Source organism: Suncus etruscus, chromosome 2 (assembly GCF_024139225.1).
Source record: "Suncus etruscus isolate mSunEtr1 chromosome 2, mSunEtr1.pri.cur, whole genome shotgun sequence".
Lineage (NCBI taxonomy): Eukaryota > Metazoa > Chordata > Mammalia > Eulipotyphla > Soricidae > Suncus > Suncus etruscus.
This window is the reverse complement of record NC_064849.1, coordinates 121,141,741-121,168,577: the sequence shown is the minus strand read 5'-3', so window position 1 is coordinate 121,168,577 and position 26,837 is coordinate 121,141,741. Positions and strand designations below refer to the sequence as shown.

General features: G+C 38.0%; 1 protein-coding gene across 1 annotated transcript in view; it reads right to left on the bottom strand.

Moving 5' to 3' along the window:
* Window positions 1-7,521: 7,521 nt before the first annotated feature.
* The window catches only part of IPO11 (importin 11), a 192,584-nt gene continuing 173,268 nt past the window's right edge, over window positions 7,522-26,837 (bottom strand). Inside the window, 1 exon segment of the mRNA XM_049768835.1 lies at window positions 7,522-7,803. Within this exon segment, the coding sequence (XP_049624792.1) occupies window positions 7,639-7,803 (165 nt within the window). The 3' untranslated portion in view covers window positions 7,522-7,638.

Below are 26,837 nucleotides of genomic sequence, written 5' to 3'. Positions count from 1 at the left end.
TACAATGAAAGCTCAAATTAAAACAATATACCAGACTCAGCTTTGTTGTCTTTGGATCTAGACAGAATGTCTGTCTGGTAGACACTCAACAATTTGTTCAATAAAAGTTGACCAATGATATTTAATTTTCACAACCACCTGAAAAAATAAAATGCATTATTCTCTTCCAGTGAGTTTAATTAGTTAAGTCGCAAATATCAAGATACACATCCTGTCTTTCTCTAGTTACAAATTCACATTCTTATCTATACTCAGTTGTTCATAAGATACTCAAATGTCACAGAAGACTCTGTGCTAATACTACAAAAGTAGGTCAGAAGTGCCATCCCCAAGGAATTGAATGCAGATGAGTCCTAGGGAATGATGGTTCTTGAATAGGCAGTTAGGATACCTCTATCAAGATAAACCTCCCCACCTAAGCAATTGGCCTATGCCAAAAGTGTAAGAATAATCAATAATTTTTAGTAATGGTAATTCTCCACTAAGTTTTAACTGTTTCTAGTATGGAGGTGCACAGGGGCCATGAAGGTGACATCTATCATGGTGTCATAACATCTGTCATGTCATCTGTCACGGTCATGACAACTGTCACCATGCCGACAGTTCTGATGAGCAGGAGGCATCTATACCATGGAACAAAAACAGAGCCTCATATGTAGCCATTTTTTCTATCACTTGAGTTTATTTCTTTTCTGTGGTGAGGAGGCACACCTGGTGTTGCTCAGGGCTTACTCTTGGCTCTGCTTAGAGATCACTCCTGGAGATGTTCAAAGACCATAGGAGGTGCTCGCAATTGAATCTAGGTTAGCCATGTGCAAAGCACTGCTCCCATAGTTGAGCCCACATTTTATTTTAAGGACATTTTAAGAGGTACAAGCGAATTTATGTGCAAGGACATTAATCATAGTAAACATCCAAAGAACAGTTAAATCAATTTTTTTTCATGAGTTCTTTTAGAGAGTACTTCTGTGATCCAAGAAAATATGAGTAAGAAAAGCAAAGTACTATGAAACACTAGGATGGTCCATATTTCGGTGGCAAGTATTTCTATCCATAGTGAGAAAAATACAGCAAATTATTAGTTATTTCTCTAAGAAATACAATTATGAGCAACTTATATTTCCTTCTATATATATAAGTATTTAACTGATTACCATGAACATGTGTTATTTTTATAAGGAAAAATGCTATTAGAAAGTAATTTACTATGTAATTAATTTAAAACATTTCAGCTATAATTTAAAAATGGCTTAGAAATAAACTGCTCCAAAAAAAAAAAAAAAAAAAAAAAAAAAGGGGCCGGGCGGTGGCGCAAGAGGTAAGGTGCCTGCCTTGCCTGCGCTAGCCTTGGACGGACCACAGTTCGATCCCCCGGCGTCCCATATGGTCCCCCAAGCCAGGAGCAACTTCTTCTGAGCGCATAGCCAGGAGTAACCTCTGAGCAATACTGGGTGTGGCCCAAAAACCAAAAAAAAAAAAAAAAAAAAAAAGAAATAAACTGCTAGATTTTTTTTAAACTGCTAGATTTTTGAGGTATTTTTTAATCTCATGTTCTACTTTAGGCAATTTATACATGGTGGATACTTAATGTTTTAGGTCAAACTTTGGGCCTGGAAATCATCAGTCCAGTCCTTAACAGGGAAAAAAAATGGACAAAACCCAGTTCCTTTATTTACTTTTTTGTTTGTTTGTTTTGGGGCCACATCTGGAGGTGCTCAGAATCTACTTTTGGCTCTGTGCTCAAGGGTCATTCCTGGCAGGCTTGGGTGCAATACTGAGATGGAACCTGGGTCAGCCCTGTGCAAGGCAAATGCCCTACCTGAAGTGTTATAACTCTATGCCAAACACACACACACACACACACACACACACACACACACACACACACACACACACACCAGCTTCTTTAATTTAGTTTATATTTAGTTTATACACGGATCTCACTTGGACTTACAGAGAATTGAGTTAGTAGGATAAGTGGATTCACTGAAACATGAAAACATCTGAAAATTTATTCACAAGTATCACTTATTGGAGCAAAAGTGTAAGTGGATCAGTTCTGGGGATCATAGTCTAGAGAACCCCTTGCATTACTCTACATTACTTCAAGAAACCTTAATAATTTCTCATGGAGATCTGAGAAAGATCTGCTCAAAACTAAGAATTGGGCTTCCATATGACCAATATTCCACTTCCTGGCATTTACCCCAAAGGATCTAAAAACTATTCAGAAAAGACATTTGCTCTGTTTGTTGCAGCACTATTTACAGTAGCCAACATATGGAAACAACTCACATGTCCAAGAACAGATGGGTGGATAAAGACTATGGTACATATGGTACATATATAAATGATATACTACTCAGTTCTAAGAGGAAATCATGCAATTTACCTCTGTATGAATGGACCTGGAGAGTATCATACTCAGTGAGGACACAGAATGGTATGTGGGATATAGACATAGTAAGGAAATAACAAATTACTGAAGGCAACAGAACATGAGAATTAGTTTACAGAAATGAGCTTACCAAGTTAAGAGGCTGGGAGTGGGAAGTTGAGGGGTGGAGGGTTGTAGTGGGGGTAACCCTGAGAGAATGGTGGAGGGATGAGGGCACTCTGGTGGAGTCTGTGTTGCAATGTTGCATGCATAAAACCCTTATTAATGAACAGTATTATACAGTATGGTGCACTGAATTAAATTTTTTAAAAATATAAAGACGGACCGAGAGATAGCATGGAGGTAGGGCATTTGCCTTGCATGTAGAAAGATGGTGGTTCAAATCCCGCATCCCATATGGGGATGCGAGCCTGCCAGGAGTGATTTCTGAGCATAGAGCCAGGAGTAACCCCTGAGCACTGCCGGGTGTGGCCAAAAAAAAATGAAAACCAAACAAAAAATATATATGTATATATATAAAGACATTTCATTGTTATTATGTTGAAGATAATGTCAGTAACTCAAAGAACTCAACAACCCTACCTTACCAGAAATGTTTCTTCACTGGTGAGATGAGTTAAAATAGATTTTTATTTTAGTCTCTTATTTCATTCCTGTTCTGAAATCCTATCACTAAAAAATTAAACTAAAAACCCTACCCTCTGGGGACAGGAGAGATAGGACAGTGGGAAGGGCAATTGCTTGCACAGGCACTTATTCAGATTTCATTTCTGGTACCCCATATAGTTCCTGAAACCCACAAGGTATAAACTTTGAGTACAGAGCACTAGCACTGCCAGGAATGGTAAAACAAACAAAAAACCAAATAAAAGCATAAAGCCTACTTTTTGGAGAGAAGCAGACACTGATGGAGAATGAGTGCTGGAACGTGAAATATGGAGTATGTATGTAACCCTATCAACAAACCATGGTGCCTAAAATTAAAAAAAAAAAAGTTATCCTCATCTATCTATAAAATGCAATGTCTACAAGAACCCTTTCAAAAGTAATAAAGCAGATTTAAAATAATTTCATATTACTTCAAAAGATCTTGGTTAAAAAGTCTGCACTTCCATATACCATATTTTATAGTCTTTAGTGGTTTTACCTAGAAGTATAATATTTACTTACCTGATTCAACATTTTCCAGTGTATTGTATTGTGAATAAAAAAGATTAGGGGAAATAAAGGCTCTTTCACAGTATTGATTTCACCACCAGAGACTGCCCAAGACATCAGGCTATCAAGTTAGAAAAGAAAGGACTGAGCCGCCTTCTTGCCTAAAAGGAACTTGCAATTAATTTGTGATTACCTCCACTTGTGTCAATAGACTTCCCTTTCCTGGTTGGCTGTCAATAAATGCACTTCTGAATGCAGTGCACAATGTTATGAGCTACAATTTCCTTGTCAATCAGAAAGTTTTGCTCTTAAGATTGCTCAAGTTGCAAGAGAAAAAAGAAACACTACTTTGAGAATAGCCTCAAGTACACTGTGGAAATGGCCTGTCTCTTGAAATAAGACACTAACTTTGCTTCAGGTTAGTTTTTGAGGAAAACAAAGTTTACTTCAGGTCAACTCAGTCTCAGCTCGATTTTCCTGCTGTAACCTCTTGCAACAACAAATCACAAACAGAATCTTAGCCATGAGGCCAATTTCCAACTTGAAAACCATCTGCCACATGGCAGACAGATCTATACATGCTTCAAGCCTCACTGGCCTCATACCTGTTCTGGCCATTATCTGCATTCTATTTCAGCCCTACTGGGAAATTAAATGGCATGGAAATCAATGTTTCACTTTGAAAGAAAAAAAGGCTAAATGACCAGATATTTATATATTCCTTGGATCAGACAGTTCTTTAAAGCCCACTTAGCTAAATAAATCCCACAGATCCAAATGAGGTAGGCATTTACTGGAACAAGAAGCGAATCTTCTTGCTGGTTAAAAATCTTTAATCATTCTACAGCTGTTAAATAAAGGAAGAATTCAAAAGAAAATGTAGTCAGTGTCTATCGAATTTAAACTTTATCCAAGAAATGTACCAGGAGTCCTCAAACTATGGCCCATGGATCCCATGCAGCCCACTGAAGACATTTATCCAGCCCACTAGGTGTTTTTACTGCCGATGCCTGTCCTACTTAGCTGCTGACTAGTCCCCGTTCCACAGTGTGCATGTGTGGAATGTGTGCCGCACTCTCTGACTTGCCTCCTTCTATCCGTTGACTCCATCTCTCAGTCTCGGGCAGGGGTCCTCAAACCAAGGTCCGTGAGCCACCACTGTTCATAGTTTACTGTTTTAAACTATAGTACAGCCTTCCAATGGTCTGAGTGACAGTAAACTGGCCTGTTGAAAAAGTTTGAGAACCCTGCTGTGGACCATAAAGAATCCTCCTTCCCCTCCTGTCAGAAGTTGGACTCCCCAGAATTAAAAATGGAGAAATTCAGATCAAGTGGAATAGTATCTGGAGGCCCTTCCATGGCACTAAAGCTCAACTACAGGCAGAAGCATGAGACTGTAGAAAAGGTTGAAGCTATACAGCCACATAGCTGTATCCACGTAGAGGATCAGACTTCATGAAATACTAAATTCTCTATAATATGGAAGGTCTGGCAGTTTAATCTTCATGGGGATAAGGAGACTGATATTTAAGGAGGCTGGAGTAACAGTGCATCTGGGTAGGGTATTTGCCTGGTGTGTGGCCAACCTGGGTTCAATCCCCATCATTTCATTTGGTTCCCTGAACATCACCAGGAATAATCCATGAGCACCACTGGGTGTGGCCCCAAAACAGAACAAAACTATCTTTAGTCCTACCTATAAAAATACCAAGATCAAAACTCTGTTCTCAGGGAATACTTTCTTTTGTCCTCAAAAGAGATTCTGTCAAGTGAACACATAATGCTTCTTATCCCAAATACAGTAAAATAAAGCACTCTAAATTCTGGAAGGTTCTGTACTGAGCCAGGAACAGACCATGAGCACTGTAGGGTATGGACAAAACTAATAAGTAAATAAAATTTTTTTATTTATTTACTTATTTATTACTATTTTTACTTAATTCCAATTCAGAGCTACTGGGCCCGGATAGCACAGTGGCGTTTGCCTTGCAAGCAGCCGATCCAGGACCAAAGGTGGTTGGTTCGAATCCCAGTGTCCCATATGGTCCCCCGTGCCTGCCAGGAGCTATTTCTGAGCAGACAGCCAGGAGTAACCCCTGAGCACTGCCGGGTGTGGCCCCAAAACAAAAACAAAACAAAAAACAATTCAGAGCTACTCTTGTTTTTGTGTCACAACGGGGGGTGCTCAGGGGTTACTCCAGGTTCAGCACTCAGGAATCGATCCTGGCAGACTCCGGAGACCAGATTGGAAGCTGGGAATTGAACTGGAGTTCGTCCTGTGTTGGCTGCAAACAAGGCAAATGCCCTTCCGCTGTGCTATTGCTCTGGTCCCTAGAGCTACTTTTTAAAAAACTTATCACGAGTTAGAAAGACACTCAGCTTTGATAATGCTTATGGTGTGCATATGGAAGACCAGGAAGCCACCAGCAATCTCCTTGTAGAATCGAGTATTTCATTAACTAAAGAATCGGAGCAATCTGTTCTCAGATTTCCGAGAACACTGAAATGGTACTTCAAATGAAAATAAGTGAACAACAAAAAAAAATCACCCTCGAGGATTAAAGTTTTTGGTCTTTAAGGAAAAAGGAAATTAAAAGGGTAAGTAGTATCTGCTGCCACCTGTAGCCCTGGCATCTACAAGGACAGCAACAAATGTGCATGCACGTGTGTGTTTGTGAACACTTGAGCGCGCTGGGGATAGAAAAGGGAAAAATAAAATCCAACAAATCAGTCAGAGGTGAGGTATCTTTGGAAAATTTAATTTGGGCCATACATTGTATCTCTTGAATTGCTGCAAACATCACCTTTCACTCGCTGGGTGCCACACTTTACCAAGGGTCACAAGGTTTCCCACAGTTACATAATGCACCCAACTTGCTACAAAAAGAACATTTATTTTCCATGCTTGCTTCTGATAATGTCCTTAAAAAAATGCTGTAAAGGTTTTTTTTTTTTTTTTTTAAATAAATGGCAATTTAACAAAGTAAGGCTTTATTTTTTCCTCCCCATCTTTTTTGGTATTCTATGCCAGAGGAATAGGAAGACTTGTCATGTGAGTGTTGTAGCCCAGAGATAGCTGTTGGGTTCTCAAGGGGCACCCATTTCACTGAGGTCTGGATGGTTATAACTATGGAGACCTGTAAGTACTGGCCAGCCTGTCACTGCCCTGCATAGCACTCGAGCTTCTGTGGGCCACCAGCTGCCTCCCAGTGTCTACCAGGCTTCCCAGCCTTCAGGAATAACAACAGGGCCAGGGCAAAGCTTGGTCAGAGGACACCCAGCTAACACTTCAACAGAGCAGGCTGACTTCTGCAAGTTTTACAATGTGCATTTACAGAGAGATTAAATACAATACTGAAAATAAAATGAGGGGGAAAAAATCCCTTTACTAATTCTTCTATCAAATTACTAGAATGAAGATAAAATCATGTGATAAAAAACATTTCTAAGATATGTTATTCTTGTAAGAGAATATCAGTACTAAATATCTGTTAGAATCTATTTTTGTCTAGTGCACAAATTTCTTTAACTGTGTCAACTGAACAGTGTGCAACTTTGTCATTGGATTGCTCAGAACAAAAAGGAGAGAAAAAGGAGGAGAAAAGAAAACAAAAGAAAAAAGTGAAAAAGTAGCCAATTTTAACTAATGTAGGTGGTAGGAAAAAATTTTCAACATGAACCCTTATCTTCTCAAGTATCAAGAGCACATGATTAGGAGCTAATTGAACTGTTTCTTCTTAACAGGAAACTAAATAGCTACTGCTGTCACATCTCTCTCTAGTAAACACGCTGTCCCTAATAAGTACAAAATTAAAATCTTCAGAATGGTGGTTTTAATTATGAAATTTACATTTACTTGTTGAATCTCAGTCATAGCTGTAGTTGTATGTATGTATGTATGTATGTATGTATGTATGTATGTATGTATGTATGTATGTATGTATGTAGCTGTAGTTGAATGTGTTGTTTCTTTATTTTCATATAAAAGGGATTCTTTAGCTTCTCAGCAGGTTCTCGCACAGACGACAGGCTGTGTTCCTCAGCATACTTCTGAAAGCGGAGGCGGCCACATGCCTATGCTTTCAGAAGCCCTGCAGGAATTCCTCTAGCTGGTTGACGATCTCGGTATCCACTGTCTCCATGAGGGACTTGAAGCCTTGCTCTCCCAGGAGTGCCTGCTGTGCTTTGAGCTTCTCAAAGGTGAACTGCTGCAGCGACACTGTGTGCACGGGGTCCTTCAGGGCCAACTGTGGGGCAGAGAGGAGGCACATTGTCAAACCATGGAAACAAGGCCCTTCACCTAGGACTTGGGAATAGTCCGTTGTAACAGAACTGCTTCTGTCTCTCCCCTTAATAAAGGAATATAAAAAACTGTGAAAGTTGGGCTGAAAAGTAGCGCTGGCGGTAGGATGTTTGCCTTGAACGCGTTAACCTAGGAGGGACCACGGTTTGATTCCCTGTCGTCCCATATGGTCCCCCAAGCCAGGAGCAATTTCAGAGCGCATAGCAAGGAGTAGCCCCTGAGCATCACCAGGTGTGCCCCCCCCCAAAAAAAAAAAAAAACTGTGCAAGTTTTATCAAAGAAAATTCTCAGGCAATTCATCTAACCTCACTTCCCTGGGCTTCTGAACATAATGTATGATGAGCCCCTTCTTTTCTAAAGAGCTGAGAGTTCATCCACACAGAAACATCAGAGCCTGGTAAATGGCTCCCAAAAGGAACAGAGCATGCAGAAAAACTTGTACACACAATTGTCCAGGCTTCACCTTAGGAAGCTTTGCACCCCACAATGGCAGCTCAGCAGGGACTAGGTCCAGAGACATGGGAACTGTGTGCCCTTGTCTTGAATGATTACACTCAAATCTAGTCATTCTGTAAGCTACACTCCTCATTTATACCATGTAAACTACATTTCACATGTTAGTTATACTGAAAAACTACACTCAAGCTAGAAATTACGTTCCAAATGCTAGCTACACGCTGTGAACTACACTCTACATGTTAGTTTCACTCTACAAACTACACTGCCAGCAAGCTACACTGTCAACTATACTGCACTCTAAATTATACCCCATCTACTAGTTACACTCTAAACTACATTCAGCAACTAGTCACACTCTGTATGTATTACACCATAAACTAGTCACAATCTATGTCAGTGACACTACTAAGACTAGTTATACTTTGTAGGCTGTAAACACTGTAAACTAATTACACTCTATGCTATGCTGTGCATTCTCTGGTTAAAAAAAGAAAAATGGTAACAAAACAAACACATATATAACCTTTGGGGGATGTATAAGACAATTTTAAGTAACTCAATTTCATTTCCTAAAATAATCACCACAGCTTGCTTATCTTTAAGCCCTTGCTTCCCCTTGAACACATATCTCCTTTGCTTGTCTGTCTCTGCTTGCTTATTTCCAATCTGCAGAAGTCTGTGTTCTCTCTTGAATACATTATTTCCCCCATCTTTTGAAGTTTTGTTTAATAAAACAAACTTGCTTCTCTAAAAAAATAATTGAAATAAATTAAAATAAAAAAATCACAATAGAAAACATTCTAGTCTCTTTAGATTTTTCTGTACCTGAACAGAATTTATATACATAAAACCTAAATATACAATTAGGACTATTTTTCATTTGTATAGTTGCACTGAAAACTCTAAATTAATACATTTAGGGGTCAGAGAGATAGCACAGCGGCGTTTGCCTTGCAAGCAGCCGATCCAGGACCAAAGGTGGTTGGTTCAAATCCCGGTGTCCCATATGGTCCCCCGTGCCTGCCAGGAGCTATTTCTGAGCAGACAGCCAGGAGAAACCCCTGGGTACTGCCGGGTGTGGCCAAAAAAAAATTAATACATTTAACAAGTCTATTCTAACCACTGGGATATGGTTCAATGATAGAGCACCTGCCCGGGCTATATGAAGCTGTGAGCCTGATCCATGAAACTGTTGTTGTGATTTCCAGCATTGCATATGTGGAATAAATAGCCAGTATACTCTAGCAAAGAACAGGATCCCCCATCCTCCTGTGCGTAGGGCAACTAAGTATGAGAGACTTGGCACCATCTATAGACTAACACTGTACTAACGAGAATATGAAGAAAAGGTAGAAAAGAATGTTATTTATGTCAGTGTTTTGCTTTAAGAATGAAGTAATTCTGATATAATTGGAGTCGATATATCACTATTCCTTGGTATTACATAGCCTTTCTCTATATTTAAGGTTACTTATATGTTTCTACATCAGGAGAATATTTAAAAAGAATAATAATATTGTCAAGTTATTCTCAAAACCTGCACTTTGAAAAACTGTAAATTTTCACATTATGAAGGTCACAAGTATTATCAATATTAAAATGCTTTATAACTAAATAATCAGTAGTACTCTACTGCTTTAACTTATACATAAAACTGCACATTTGTAAAATTAACATGCATGAGGTCTTGTGTCCAATACGGCTGCACAGAAATTCCATTTTCTTACTGATACTCAACTTTATTCCTAAGTAGATAAAATAGCTGAATCACATTTTTAGTTTGAGCAAAGTAAATAAATTTTAAAATAATAACCACAAACAGAAATTATAACTGAGAAGCAAAGACAGGTGGCATAAATTTGAAATCAAATCTGATATGTTACATGATAAAGTCAAGACAAGAATAATTTCACTACTTAATTCATGGTATGGTAAGAAATAACACTAAAAAGAACTGCAAACAAAAACTGTTTTCGTAAATCTTAAAGCACACAAAGTATACAGAAATTAAAGAAAATAGGAATAGTTACTCTCAAGCAATACTTATTAATAATCACTATTACTATATTAAAAAATATAGGCTTTACCACAACAGCATTATATAACTAAAATCACACCCTAGTATTAGAAAAAAAAAACAGAAATAAATTGTTTATTTGTTTAAGGAACCATGTGGTGCCTCCAGCAAGCAAAGCACATGGTTCTAGCTAGCCCTTTGAGCTATTTCCCCCTCACCACCAAGTATTTTAAGAGTATGATTTAAATACTGCTTCTCTTTGCTATAGAACTGGTAGACAGTTCTATATCATACATTCATCTTTTAATCTGCAATGTGAGGGAGAGAAACTTAATAAACCACATTAGAAATGAAAAGAGGGAGATCACTACGTACACTACAGAGATTCAAAGGTTAATCAGAGACTACTTTGAGAAACTATGCCACAACACATGAGAACCTAGAAGAAATGGATAAATTCTTATACTCTTATAATCTTCCACAATTGAATCAGGATGATCTAGCATACCTAAACAGACCCATCACTATTGAGGAAATTAAAATGATAATCAATTCTTCCCAAAAACAAAAGCCCAGGACCAGATGGATTCACTAACAAATTCTTTCAAACCTTTCAAGAAGACTTAATACCAATCCTTTTCAGGCTCTTCCAGGAAATTGAAGAAACAGAAACACTCCAAAATAGTTTTTATGAAGCTAACATCACTCTGATAACAAAAGCTGATAGAGATGCTACAAAAAAGAAAACTACAGACCAATATCCCTGATAAACATAGATGCAAAGACCCTCAACAAAATATTAGCAAATAGGATTCAATGCCTCATCAAGAAGGTCATACACCATAACCAAGCAGGTTTCATTCCAGGGATGCAAGGAGGGCTCAACATACATATATCAACATAATATACCATATCAACAAATGAAAAAATAAAAAACACATGATCATATCAATAGATGCAGATAAAGCATTTGATAAGGTCCAATACACATCCATGATAAAAAAAAACTCTCAACAAGAAGGAACTTTTCTTAATATAGTCAAGGTCATTTACCATAAGCCCATGGCAAATATTATACTTAATGGAGACAAACTAAAAGTCTTTCCTCTAAAATCTGGTACAAGACAAGGCTGCGTCCTCTCATCACTTCTGTTTAACATAGTATTGCCATAGCAATTAGGCAAGAAAAAGATATCAAGGGCATCCAGATAGGAAAGGAAGAAGTCAAGCTCTCACTATTTAAAGATGGCAAGCTACTATATTTAGAAAACCCTAAAGACTCTACCAAAAAGCTTCTAGAAACAATAGATTCATATATCAAAGTGGCAGGCTACAAAATTAACACACAAAAAACAATGGCCTTCTTATACACAAATAATGACAGAGAATAAATGGGCATTAAACAATCCCATTCACAATAATGCCACATAAACTCAAGTACTTGGAGTCAACTTAACTAAAGAAGTGAAGGACCTATACAATGAAAACTACAAAACATTGCTTCAGAAATAAAGGAGGACACAGGTAATGGAGACACATATCCTGTTCATGGACTGGGAGAATTACCATCATTATAATGGAATACTCCCCAAAGCATTGTACAGGTTTAATGCAATTTCTCTAAGGATACTCATGACATTCTCCAAAGAAGTGCATAAAACATTCTGAAAATTCATTTGGAACAATAAAAACCCATGAATAACTAAAGCAACTCTTAGGAAAAAGAAGATGAAAGGCATCACTTTCCCCAACTTTAAATTGTATTACAAAGCAACAGTCATTAAAACAGCATGGTATTGGAATAAAGACAGAACCTCAGACCAAAAGAATAGATTTGATATTCAGAAAATGTTCCCCAGACATACAATCAATTAATCTTCGATAAAGGAGCAAAAAAACACAAAATGGATCAAGAAAAGCCTCTTCAACAAGTGTTTTTAGGACAACTATCAGCCACATGCAAAAAAGTGAACTCAGACCTCCATCTAACACCATGCACAAAGCTCAAATCAAAATGGATTAAAGACCTTGATACCAGACCCAGAACCATAAGTTCTGAGTTCATATATATATGTAGGTAAAAATACTCCATGACATTGTGACTAAAGGCATCTTTAAGGAGGAATCACCACTGTCCAAACAAGTGGAAGCAGAAATAAAGAAAGGGGATTACATTAAACTCAGAGGCTTCTACACCTGAAAGGAAACAGTGACTAGGATACAAAGGCCATTCACGGAATGGGAGAAACTACTCACCCAATACCCATCAGATATGGGGCTAATATCTAAAATATACAAGGTACTGACAGAACTTAACAAGAAAAAACATCTAACGCCATCAATAATATGGAGAGACTAAATTAACTGACACTTCCTCAAAGAAGAAATACAGATGTCTAAAAAGCACATAAAAATGTTTCACATCACTAATTATCAGGGAGATGCAAATCAGAACAACAACGAAGTACCATGCCACAGATACTGGCACACATCACAAAAAGCAAGATCAGTGCTGGAGGGGATGTGAGAAGAAAGGAACTCTCATTCACTGCTGGTAAGAATGCTGTCTAGCTGGTCAGGAGAGATGAAGTCATGAAATTTTCCTATACATGGATGTACATGGAATCTATTATGCTGAGTGAAATAAATAAGAGAGAAAAACGCAGAATGGTCTCATTCATCTATGAGTTTTAAAAAAAATGAAAGACATTCTTGCAATAATAATTTTCAGACACAAAAGAGAGAAGGACTGGAGGTTACAGCTCACCTCATGAAGCTCACCACAAACAGGGATGAGTTTAGTTAGAGAAATAACTACATTTTGAACTATCCTAATAATGAGAACGTATGAGGGTTATAGAAAGCCTGTCTAGAGTACGGGTGGGGGTTGGGTGGGGAGGAGGGAGATTTGGGACATTGGTGATGGGAATGTTACACTGGTGATGGGTGGTGTTCTTTACATGACTGAAACCCAAATCACACAATCATGTATGTAATCAAGGTGTTTAAATAAAATATATATAAAAAAAGAAAAAAAAAAAGAATGCTGTCTAGTCCTTTATGAAAAACAATATGGAGATTCCTCAAAAAACTGAAAGTTGAGCTCTTATATGATCTAGCTATACCACTCCTAGAATATACCCTAAGAACACAAAAACACAATACTTCTGTATTGTGTTCATTGCAACTCTACTTATAATAGCCAGAATCTGGGAACAATCCGGATGCCCAACAAGAGATGAGTGGTTAAAGAAACTGTGGTACATATACACAATGGAATACTGTAACAGCTGTCAGGAAAAAAAATGAAGTCATGAAATTTTCCTATACATGATGGACACAGAAACTATTATGCTGAGTAAAATACGTCAGAGGGAGAGAAACAGGCATAGAATAGTCTCACTCATCTATGGGCTTTAAGAAAAATAAAATATAGTATGTAATAATACCAAGAGACAATAGAATAGGTTTGAAAGGACCAACTCATCGTAATACAAAGATTGGTGAGTGCAGTTAGAGAAATAACTACACAAACAGCTATCATGACAATGGTAGTGAGAAAAATAGAATGCCTTTCTCGCAGATAGGCAGAGGGTGGGGAGGAAGGATGGTGGGAAGGTTGCACTGGTGATGGGGATGTATTTTTGTTGTTGTTGTTGTTGAATCCTAACTAGCAAACATATTTGTAACTATGGTGCTTAAATAAAGATATCAATAAAAAAATAAAGAAAATAAAAATAATTTTAAAACCCAATGACGCTCAGGGGTTACTCATGGTTATGGGCTCAGAAATCACTCCTAGCTCAGGGGACCATATGGGATGCCAGGGATCCAACAGCGGTCTGTCCTAGGTCAGCTGGATGCAAGGCAAACGCCCTACCGCTGTACCACAGCTTAATTGAACAGTTTTTATTGTACAGTTAATTGAACTGGTTTTCATTTATACTGTTTATTTGCTTCAGCCAAATCTAATTATCTTAAGATTCAAAGGATTAAAAATGTGTACTATTCCTCACACTTCTCATTCTCTTAAAAGCAGTTTTCTCTTTTGAAGTACTGAAGAATTCTACCTCATGCTCTTGATCTCCGTACAAAGGCAGTAAGATTAGCATCTTCAAAATAAATTATTTTTCTTTTGTATTCACACCACATAATATTTTTCAGTGCTTGCCATATGTGGAATGTTGATCTTTATCATTGGTATTTCCTCTGCTAAAGATACTTCTTCTATCCTCAAAATCTATCTTATGGTATATGTTCTTTTTTTAAAATGTAGTACATTGGTTTATTACATACTCAATCTATTTAAGTGAAAGAATTTCTCTCTGCCTTGCTCATATCCTACCTTCATTTCTTGACTAACTATTAAGCTGCTAATAATACATCCTTATTTTCATTTTCATGTGATACTAAAACACAAAAGGGCACAATAACTAAAGCTGACTGTACAAATAGTATTTCAAAACTGTAAATTTTGGCCCTCAGTCACTGTTGCTATCCCCTAGTTTTAGAAATGCACTGTTGCAATGGTTAATTTGGTTCTGAGATACTGTGGTTACAAGTGACATTAAAGCAATCCAAGAGGACAGGAAATAATGAATTAAAATAATCCAGCTGAGATGTAATACAGACACAAGTTGATAACTAGGCATCCTCCTGCGATAGCAGCGCTTCCTGTGATGGAGTGAAAATGTTAATCAAAAAATAGTTTGTGATCTAGAGGTTAAGATCCTTCACAGTAGGCCACAGAATAGTAATCAAAAGATTCTGAAAGAGAAAATTCTATTGCAAATGCCCTTGAACTAAAAAGACAGTGCTGGTTTCTGTGTTGATTTTTGAGTTAGACTAATTGTCTGCTGACATCAGTATTCTTAAATGCACATACTCAGTGCCTCTTCATTATTTACTTGTTTAAAAAATATTAATTAGGAGGAAACCAGAAATTTACTGCAATTTCCTTAGAAACTTTAGTAAAGTGGTACTAACTCAAAGTAGTAAATGAAATTTGATGTTTGTCGATAGTGAGCTATTTTCACATAGTTTAGATAGCATGCCAGTGAACATTAGACAATCTTAATAGTTTTCCTGAGTGTCCTTCTACTTCATTGCTTTTCTCAAATAGTTTTTTTTTTTTTGCTTTGCTCAAATAGTTATCAATACTGCTAAATGTGTTTTTACAAGGAACCACTGTCTTTTGAGGAAAGTGAAATAAAGTGTTTTTTATGAATTGTCTTAGGAATGTCTAAGAATTGTATTAGTTTTTTTGTTTTTAAATAATTCTAATCATAAACCCAATAGTTTAAAAACAAATAATTGTATGGCTTGAAGGGCCCTTTCCCCACCATAGCTTTTCTAGCATTGATTAAGCCCAGTTAAATATATCTATATGTACATATTTTTCCATGTACTTTATTTGGCTCTGTAAAAATGTTCTAAATGTAGTTCACCAATTATTAATAGTATACATTATTTTTGCTGCTTAATGTTCTTTTTACTCTTATACATGCATGGATACTTTCTTTTCTTTCTCCCTCTCCTAATAGTGCTTGGGGGAACTGGTGGTACTGAGGATGTGTATACACATGAGTATTTTGAGCTATGTCCAGTTTTTAATTTTCTTAATGAAGAAATATAAATAGGTAATTTTATTAATCCTTCACTTTTGAGTCTAAGTCTTCCAAATATTTTTGTGTCATATATATATTCTTAGGGAAATTTGGGGTCTGAGCTGAGTCCTATGCAAGCAGTATAAATGTAGAAGAGTGGTAAATAGATTAATATATCAGACTTGGGTATTTGGCATACATCTTTTAGAACACAGCCTTCTAATTCACAGAAAAGTACCGTAGTCTGATTTTGAATTTCTGTGTCCAGGCATGTGTTATGACATACCTTGCGAATATGGTAGGCAGAAAGCAGTATGCTCAATATGTTTTCTACTGTTATAAGTTAATACCATGTATTTTTCAGATACTTTTTCTTTTCCTTTGATAAATGACTTGTTCTCATTTCCCCCTCATTTTTCTATTTCAAATATATTTTTATTTGCTTTTAATATTTGAGTTCTTTAACAGTATTTATTCCAAGAATAATGATATAATACTGTCTTTCATTCTATGTTATTCTTTCAGTAAAACGTTATTAATTGAGCTCATTTATGCTTTATGACTTAGATCTATTCCACAGAATCAGTTCACATTAATAGGTCTGAAGAGATAATACAAAGGCAGGTCTCTTGCCTTGTACATGGCCAACCCAGATTCAATTGTCTAGCATTCTATCTGGTTCCCTGTACACTACAAAGTAGTAGTTCCTGAGTGGAGAACCAGGAGACAACTCAGAGTATTCACCCAAAACAAGCAAAAACTGTTTCTTGTAATCTTTCAATCATCAATCAGTAGAGTGAACAAGCTCTTTAGAGAATTTTTAAAAGTCAGCCTATAGTCTTCAAATATATTGACTTCAACTTGGTATTTGTTTTTTTAAGCCAGATGCTTTTTTAAAAAGCCACAAATTTTGTATATGGCATGTTGTTGCAAGGGAAAATTCACATAATGGGAATCATGCTGTATGTTACATTTTGTGAATCTCAGTTTTGTATAGTTTGGGAAATTAATCACAGGAGAATCATCAGATATTTTGTAAACTATTCAGATTGCTGGGATAGTCAGTGAGCCATGAGGTTAACCATTTTGCTCAATTCATCAATGAATTCCTGGATTTGGAATCCAGGAATCCTAAATGAACTTGGCCAAAGAATATAGGTTTTATGATTTGTCATGGTTGTCTTATTTTAGAAGCATTTCTTGCATATTAAGGTTTAGGAGAATTTGTTTTGTGACCCCTTAGTCCCGTTTTGCAAATTATAACCTGTGCACTAGTTCTCTACATCTTTTATAGCTGCCGGTGGGACACCCTCATTAGACTCTTCAAGATGGATGGCTGGGGCCGGTGAGGTGGCGCTAGAGGTAAGGTGTCTGCCTTGCAAGCGCTAGCCAAGGAAGGACCGCGGTTAGATCCCCCGGCGTTCCATATGGTTCCCCCAAGCCAGGGTCAATTTCTGAGCGCTTAGCCAGGAGTAACCCCTGAGCATCAAACAGGTGTGCCCCCCCCCCCAAAAAAAAAAGATGGATGGCTAACTTTTGAGGATGAAATCAGCCCACATTTGCTCTGCTCTTTGAAGTCATTTTGGCTTCAGTGGTTGTTTTAATCTCTTTTAAGTGTCAGCAATTTAATTTTTGATTTCTTACTTTTCAAGTTTCATGTTTGAAATGACTTACTCCACTCTCAAGAGCATAATTCTTTATGCATCTGTGATGTTATTTTATTTACATCTGTAATCCAACTACAATTTTTTTTTTTTGGTTTTTGGGTCACACCCGGCATTGCTCAGGGGTTACTCCTGATTGTCTGCTCAGAAATAGCTTCTGGCAGGCTTGGGGGACCATATGGACACTGGGATTCGAACCAACCACCTTTCGTCCTGGATCGGCTGCTTGCAAGGCAAGCGCTGCTGTGCTATCTCTCCAGGCCCCAACTACAATTTTTTTAAATAAATGAATATCTACTTAAAATATAAATAGTTAGCCTCTGTCAAAAACTAGTCGTCTAGCCTGTGCTATTTTCAGATGCTAACCATTACTGGATACATTGCCAGACTGGCAGATTTATTTCAGGACTAAAGGTTGTAATCTGTTGAATTGTCTGTCTGAATTGGGAAGCTTAAAAATTTCAATATTTTAATAAATTAGTACATTTTAAGAACATTTACCATATTTTCCAGCGTATAAGACAACTTTTTAACCCATGAACAACTTCTTAAAAGTTGGGGGGGGCGTCTTATAAGCTGGTATATGGCATGCTAAAACTTACTCCAGCTTCAGGGACGAGTGATCCATCCCCCTTACTGCCACATCCCATCCAGCTGCAAGGCATCATCACTCAGTCCTCTGTTTGTCCTGATTCATCTTTCAAGGCATACAGAGGAGCTGAGTTACCAAGCACCATATCTCATCCAGCTGCCGGGTATATATGGCTTTCCAGTGCTCAGACCTGTTCATCATTTGTGGGACACAGAGAAGGCATGCATGGGGCCGGAGAGATAGTATGGAGGTAAGGTGTTTGCCTTGCATGCAGGTCAGTGGTTCGAATCCCGACATCCCATATGGTCCTCCGAGCTTGCCGAGAGCGATTTCAGAGCATAGAGCCAGGAGTAACCCCTGAGCACTGCTGGGGGTGACCCAGAAATCAAAACAAACAAACAAACAAAACAGATAAGGCATGCTGTCTCCCTCTAGCTGTCCTATAATCACTGTACCCCAGCCAGCTGATCTTGGAGGAGCCCCCTCTCCCTGCTCTCAATGTAGATCACAATTAAAAAACCACAGTCACTCACTACAAATGACAAATGTAAAGTGACTGTTGGCACTCCAAAGTCTAGCTTGATTAAACATATACTGTTAACCTTTGAGGGTTTTACTCTTTTCCTTACTTTTTTTTTTTTTTTTGGGTTTTTGGGCCACACCCGGTGACGCTCAGGGGTTACTCCTGGCTATATGCGCTCAGAAGTCGCTCCTGGCTTGGGGGACCATATGGGACGCCGGGGGATCGAACCGCGATCCGTCTCCTAGGCTAGCGCAGGTAAGGCAGGCACCTTACCTCCAGCGCCACCGCCCGGCCCCTTTTCCTTACATTTTTTAATTTCCATTTGGTGTACGTTAAAAGAGAGGTAGCCTTATATGGCAAATATAGTCCAAACCCACCCTATATTTTATTTATTAATATTATTATTTTGAAAACAAAACACATAAACACTATCACAGATCTCTACATGTGACCAACCCCACAAGGAAGTGTATGGGACTACCCAGGGAACATCAGTGAGAGACTCTGCAGATTTCTTCTTAGAGAAGGAACATTGGGAAAGACAACAGGGCTAAAGAGGCAGAATAGAAGGAACAGAACTTCATACAATTTGGGCTGGGCAAAATCAGTATCCAATAGTTACAACAGGTGTATATCTGTGGCCTTGGCAGAAAAGCAATTCAGAGATATTCCAAACCAAGGATAAAGGGCATCAGAAAGAAATACATCTGCCAAGATGAAAAATAAAGTACTTAAGTTCCCAGAGTACAAAGGACACAACAAAAATGGTTCTAAGAGGTAAGTACATAGCAATACAAGCATTCATCAGAAAGCAAGATTCAAATACTAAACTTACCTCAGATATTAAGAAACTAGAAAAAAAAAAACAAAAAGTTTTAAAAATAGGAGCAGGAAATAATACAACTTGAAATAGAAATGATTGATCTAAAAACTAAAAACAAACAAATAAAACCGTCAACAACAACACAAAGAATTAGAAAACTTAAACGTGTTTTTTTTTTTTTTTTGGAAATAAATAAACAAGATCAACAAACACTTAACTAAACACAGATTTCGTTTTTCCTTTTTAGTTTTTGGGTCACACCCAGCATTGACAGTGGTGCTCAGGGGTTACTCCTGGCTCTGCGCTCAGAAATTGCTCCTGGCATGCTCAGGGAACTATAAAGGATGCCAGGATTCGAACCACTGTCCGTCCTGGATTGGCTTCGTGCAAAGCAAATGCTCTCCCACTGTGCTATCTCTCTGGCCCTAAATACAGAAATTTAAGAAAGAAAACTGAATAAACCAGAGCAGAAATGAAAAGGGAGAAGTTACAATAAATACCATAGAAATAAAAAAGTCCATACAAGAATACTATAAAAATATTTATGCCATGAAATTTGAGAGCCTAGAAGAAATGAATATATTTGTAAAAATCTTGCAACCACTCAATACTAAATAGGAAGAAGTGAAAAACATACACTGCCAATTACTGGCACAAACATTGAAATAGTATTCAAATGAAAGTTGAACCTAGATCCTTCACTAGTGAGATCTTCCAAGCTTTTAAAGAGGATATACTTATCTTTCTCAGGCTCTTCTAGGAACTCAAAAAAATAGGAATTCTCTTGGCCTCTTTAAGGCCAATATAGACATGTTACCAAAATCAGACAGAGCTATCACATAAAAGGATAAATATTACAGATAAACATTTCTGATTAATCTATATGTAAATATCTCCAACAAAATAGCTAAAGCAATCATTGGGAAAAATATGGGAGGAATTACTTTCCACCCTATATTTTAACAGGAAAAGTAGGGGGTTGTCTTATACGCCGGAAAATACGGTAACTTTAAAATCATTTCATGTAATTTATAACACAAGACAAGCAGTTCTAAAGAATATTGAAAACTTCAGCTTAAAGTGGAAAGATCTGTAATTGTTGGAAAGCAGAAGAAACAGTAGTATTGATTTAAACTTAAGAGATATAAGGTTAGCTATTTTGATGCCAAGAACTGCAGGTTTATTTTCCTTTTGAGATACTTTCTTCAATCTAATAATATTACAGCTTAATCTTTTGAGCAATGCATTGAAAGCATTTGCTTCTTTAGACCTTACCTTAACTGTATGCTGTGTGTGGAGAGCAAGCTTGTCCTACTGTCTATGACTTAATATAAATGTACTAAGGTATGTGATTTTAACACAAAGAGATTGTGGGAAAGAATTAGTCCATTTAGCTTTATTTAAAGCAATTTCTATATAGATTAATTCTCATCTATATAGTCATATGTTCACAACAAAAAGATTGGTTTTCATGTTGTTTATTTTTGAGTAGAAAGGGATTATCTATAAAAATTGACAAATTTGGGACTGAACAATGGGTAGGGCACTTGTCTTGCACATGGCTCACCAAATTTTTTTTCTTTTCTTTTCTTTTTTTTATTTTTGGGTCATACCCAGCAGCGCTCAGGGGTTACTCCTGGCTCTATGCTCAGAAATCGCTGCTGGCAGGCTCGGGGGACCATATGGGATGCCAGGATTCGAACCACCATCCTTCTGCATGCAAGGCAAACACCCACCTCCATGCTATCTGTCTGGCTCTCACCAAGTTTCAACCCTTGGCATTCCAAATAGTTTCCTGAGCCTACCAGGAGTGATCTCAAACACAGTTCCAGGAGTCAGCCCAGATGACTGTGAGCATGGCTTAAACAAGAAGAATATGAAAATTAAATGGTTTTGGACTATTATAACCACTTTTCTTTTTTATGTAAATTGATCTTGTGAAATGACTTGGTGTATCATTTTATATAAATGGAAAGATCATACTAAATCACCTGATTTTTACCTCTTAGAAGTATTTTAAAATAAAACAGATATTAAAGAGGAAATCTTTTGTTATAGAAACTCTGTAGGAGTTATTTATAACTTTCAACTTGAAATTTTTCTCTCCACTGCTTATCTGAGCTGGAAGAAATAACAATGAAGAAATGGATGAATTTCTTAACTCTAGCTAAAATGACTTTAGGTCATTGTATAAATTCAGTAGAAATTTACTTTTACATACAATAGACTCATATCTAAAAGAACACTCTTAGCTGAGTGTTCTAAGCCCACCAGTGGATTTATACATTGTCTGGAGACATTTTTATTGTCAAAGCTCTAGGCAGTAATCTGGCATTTAGTGGTAGGAGCCAAGGATACTTTTCATCATTTTACAATACCCAGGAGATGTAGTTGCTTTACCATATTTTCTGGCGTATAAGATGACTTTTGAAACAAAAAAAGTCAACCAAAAATCGGGGGTCGTCTTATATGCCGAATATATCCCGATCGATATGCTGCTAAACGAAAATCTTCTGAATATGGCCACAAAACAAATTTTCCAACTTGATCCTGTACCAATCACTACAAGGCTGCTTGAACCGCCTCTCTAACTCACCATTCCAAGCAGGCTTTTTATGTTTGCAAATTATACAATGTTCTGTACTCGAATCTATACTGTAAAAAACCTGCTCAGATTGGCCAGAGCCAGAGAGGAAGTCTATTATAGTATAACCTTTGAACCTTTGCTTATTGTGATTGACTCACTGTGGTACACACAGTTGCAGCACAGGAACGTTTTGTATTATACAGCGAATATAGGCCTAAACCTGTGTTTTAACTGTAAAATTAGGGGGGTCATCTTACACACCAGAAAATACTGTATCTGACTGAACAGTGGGTAGTTGCAAGAATATCACACAAGAAACTTGTATTGGGTGCTTTCTGTATGCCAAAACAACCAAACTGTAGAGGGTATTATATGTATATGATAGATGTGGTATGAGAATCATCCCTTTCATTCCCACTGTGTGCCTGCTTTAGAACCTGATCTTAAGAATAGATCTTAAGGGACCAGAGAGATAGTTCTGCCGTGTTTGCCTTGCAAGCACCCGATCCAGGACCTAAGGTGCATGGTCCCCCGTGCCTGCCAGGAGCTATTTCTGAGCTGACAGCCAGGAGTAATCCCTGAGCACTGCTGGGTGTGGCCCAAAAACCAAAAAAAAAAGAATAGATCTTAAGAACTCATATATTCCCTATGAGTATGTTTTGTTGCATGGAAAAGTAAAACTATGCTGCTGCTTCTTGATTATAAGGAAGATTATCTAGAGATTATCTAGGTAAAGCAGCTTCAAACAGGTTGGAATTTCAGTTAAATGGTCACAGAACCAGAATTTCCTTTCTTAGAGATAATGAACGTACTAAAACATTGCAATTTCTTCAGTATTATTTTTGTCTGTCAAATGATGGTCAAGGTGAAGTCCTATTGTTCTTATTTTCAGTAATTTTTATTGAAATTTCTTATTTCAATTTCCTATTATAAAGTGGGGGTGTGTGGAGGAGGGGTCTCCTAAGCAGTGCCCAGGGGACGTGGACCACTCCCAGGTATAAGGAGCAATAGAACAAGTTGGTTCAGTGCTTAGATAACTGCAGTACTAGGGCTCAAACCAAAGCTCTCCCAAACTACTGTTCTTTAATTTTTTTGCAATTATTGGTGGTTTGGAATTCTTTGATATAATCAGTATCCCACTATATCTTTTTCTTTTGGTTTTTGGGCCACACCTGGTGATGCTCAGGGGTTACTCCTGGCTATGCGCTCAGAAATCACTTCTGGCTTGGGGGACCCTATGGGATGCTGGGGGATAAACCGTGGTGGTCTGTCCTAGGCTAGAGCAGACGCCTTGCCACTTGCGCCACAGCTCTGGCTCCTAGAATCCCACTTTTGCAGTAGATTGAAGGCACTGATTTTTGTTATACCTTCTTGTGTTTATGGTCTCCTTCAGCATTTCATGTTTATAGCACTTAAACTTTTCAATCTTTTGCCTAAGAGCTTGACTTTACAGAGCATCTTACCATGAGACTTGAGATCTCATAAAACTTGCTAGTGATCTCACATCAAACCAGAGATAATTGGATCAGTAAGGGAGCAGGCGCTTTTTATAGAAGGCTCCCACTTACAAGGTTCAGATTTCGCTGTCCCTTTAATAAGGCTACAGGTAGCAATAAATGATATTCAGAAAACCCAGATAACACATTCAGTGATGACATTACATTGCAAATATAAACCTTTAGGGGTTTTTGGTGTCTCTTTTTATCCTTTCTGTTCTCAATATTCTGGTAACCACATATAATTGGATGAATATATTATGACAAACAATTGGTTTTATAGTCTATTTTCTCAGTACAGATGTAAATATTAATATTCCTGAAAGCAAGTAGGAGTCAAAGGTTATTACTATCTGATCAACTAGGCTGTTTTTTTCAATAATATGCTTAAGTTACTATATATTAATAGTATTTAGAGCATATCCCTAAATATCCTATTGTAATTTGTTATAGTCATTTTAATTTGAAGGTGATAAGATAAATAAAAGTAGGGTATCTTTATTATTAATTAGTTCTATTTCAGAATTGATTTGTTTTTTTTGGGGGGTCACACCCGGCAGCATTCAGGGCTTACTGCTCCTGGCTCTAGGCTCAGAAATTGCTCCTGGCAGGCTCGGGGGACCATATGGGATGCCAGGATTCAAACCAATGACTTTCTGCATGCAAGGCAAATGCCTTACCTCCATGCTATCTCTCCGGCCCCTATAATTGATTTTTAAATGTAAACCGTAGCATTAAATTTCATACCATTAAATTTCATTACTAGAAATTTTTGGTATGTTTATTGCTAAATTTTGCTTATAGTAGAAATGCTTTCATAAAGCATAAATGATCATTTCAAAAGGTATATTTTAATGGGATTTGAAAGATGTGTCTAGTTGCTACTATTGTACAGGGAATTAGATGTGTGTCTTGCATGAGGCCAAATCTAGTTCTATCTCTCACACACCACATAGGGTCTCCCACAAATCTTCAGGAGTGATCTCTGAGCACGGAGCCAGAAGTGATCCCTGAGCTCTCCCAGGTGTGGCCCCAGATAACCCCCCAAGTAAAGATGTGCCTATGAAGATAACATTGATTGATCCAGTCTACTTGCGTGCCACATCATCCCATGACATCCAAGTAAACAAAACGCAAGTAAAGATGTGCCTATGAAGATAACATTGATTGATCCAGTCTACTTGCGTGCCACATCATCCCATGACATCCAAGTACACAAAACGCTAGGTAGTCTGTGGGAATCCTTCAATCCTATTTGTTTATTTGGGTTTAAATTAATCATTTCTTTTGGGGGAGCATAGACTACACCCAGCAATTCTCAGGAGTTACTCCAAGCTCTGCTAGCAGAGCTTGGGGGATTTGGTATTTGAGAATTGGGATTTAGAGATTAATCCCGGTTGGCTACATGCAGACAAGGCAAGCCATCTACTACTTTACTATCTCTCTCTAGCCTCAATCTTCACTAATTTTTAATATTAAATAATGAAAATACAGGGATTCAGAATTCAAAATGTAAGTAAAAGAGATAAGCCAATGCTAGAAAATATTAAGATATCTTCTGTATCAGGTTTCTTTTGGAATCAGGATTAGGGTTTTACTATGCCCACTCAGCATAGTAAAAGTTCTTAATCTTTTGATTCTAAGACATAGGATCAGGTGACATTTTTTGTTTGTTTTTGGTCAAAACTGGCCAGGGCTTACTCCTTGCTCTGCTCAGGGATTACCATTGATGGGCTCAGAATCATATGAAATGCTGGGCATTAAACCCAGGTTGGCTGGGCTGAATGCAAGGCAGCTCATCCCCACAGGAAAGATAGCTTTGACAGCAGAGCTGAGTGAGATCCTACAGAGTGTGGTCATGGGTGGATGAGCAGCTGTGAGGAAGTGGGCCTAGGGTGGACAGAAGAACTCAGAAAGGAACCCTGATCCACAAGGTGGTGTGGTGGGCACATGACCTGCTGGGGTCCTTGGACATGTGCCACCTCCCAGGCAGCCCTCTGGGGCTTTTGAGGGAAAGCTGGCTCTGCTGAGTGACAGCAGGCAGGGGAGCAGAGGCAGGGGCCCCACAGTAGTTGGGGTAGTGGCGATGCCATGTCACCATAAGGTTGGTGGAAAAGCCTGGCTTTTCCTTTCTGGCTCAGGAACACAGTGCAGAGTAATCAGCTGGGCAAGCAGTAGAGAACCCATCTGCTGAGATTGCAAAGTACAACACCTGGCTTGGGGGAGAAGTGTAAAGAGCAAAGACTTGGGGAACTGGGAGCACATGCCAGCACCCCACTCCATGGAGCTCATGCTGACCTCCCAGGAGGTCAGAGGCACGAGAAGACCCAGACTAAGATGACGGTAAGTAGGGGAGTCTGCCCGAGGTGAAGAGGTTGAGGCCCCACGACCCTTCGATGGAACACAAAGCTCTGGGAGGTCCAACATCCCCAGGTAAGGGAAGTAGGAGCACAATGACAGATAGCTGGGGCCCACACTCACTACCTATAGCACCCCCCCACCCCAGGCCCTGCATGCCTGGTGGGGATACTGTACCTTAGTACAAGAAACAATAGAGCAAATCTCCATTTGAAAGGTAAAAACACAATCAGATGTCTGCTTCATATTCTGCCAGTTGACAGATATTTTTTAATTGCTTGGAAATTATAAATGGAAGTAAATATTCGTATTTCAAGAAAAAAAAGTACAAACACAAGGAATATGTTGGAATTTTTATAGGAACTGGGGTGTGGTTTGACATCCCTCCATTATATGAAGTCCTGAGTTCAATTACTGGCACTACAAATTGTGAGTTTTATTTAACAAAGCTTTATAAAGTTTTATTTGCATATCACTGTCTAATGTTCTGTTCAGATATGTATACAAAGATAAATGAGACATGGTGGGTATAGCTAGTATAACGTAGTATATTTGTGTTGCTAAGGTTACATAGTGCATTGTGGTTACATTACAGAAGAAATGCTACCGAAGTTCAATTAAGACAATTACTATTTACTTAACGAGTATGGATAGGAATGGTGATTAGATAGATGAAAGGATGTGTCATGAGGAAAATGCCAAATGAGCAGTCAGAATGGACAGAAAGAAGACAGAAGGTTCTCCAGGTAAAGAACTAGTATAAGCTCTGACAGAGGCAGGAAAACATGGTATATAGGGAGATAACTTCTTTAGTTTAATTCCTTTAGTTTAAGCTGTAAAAGAGTGAGAAAGA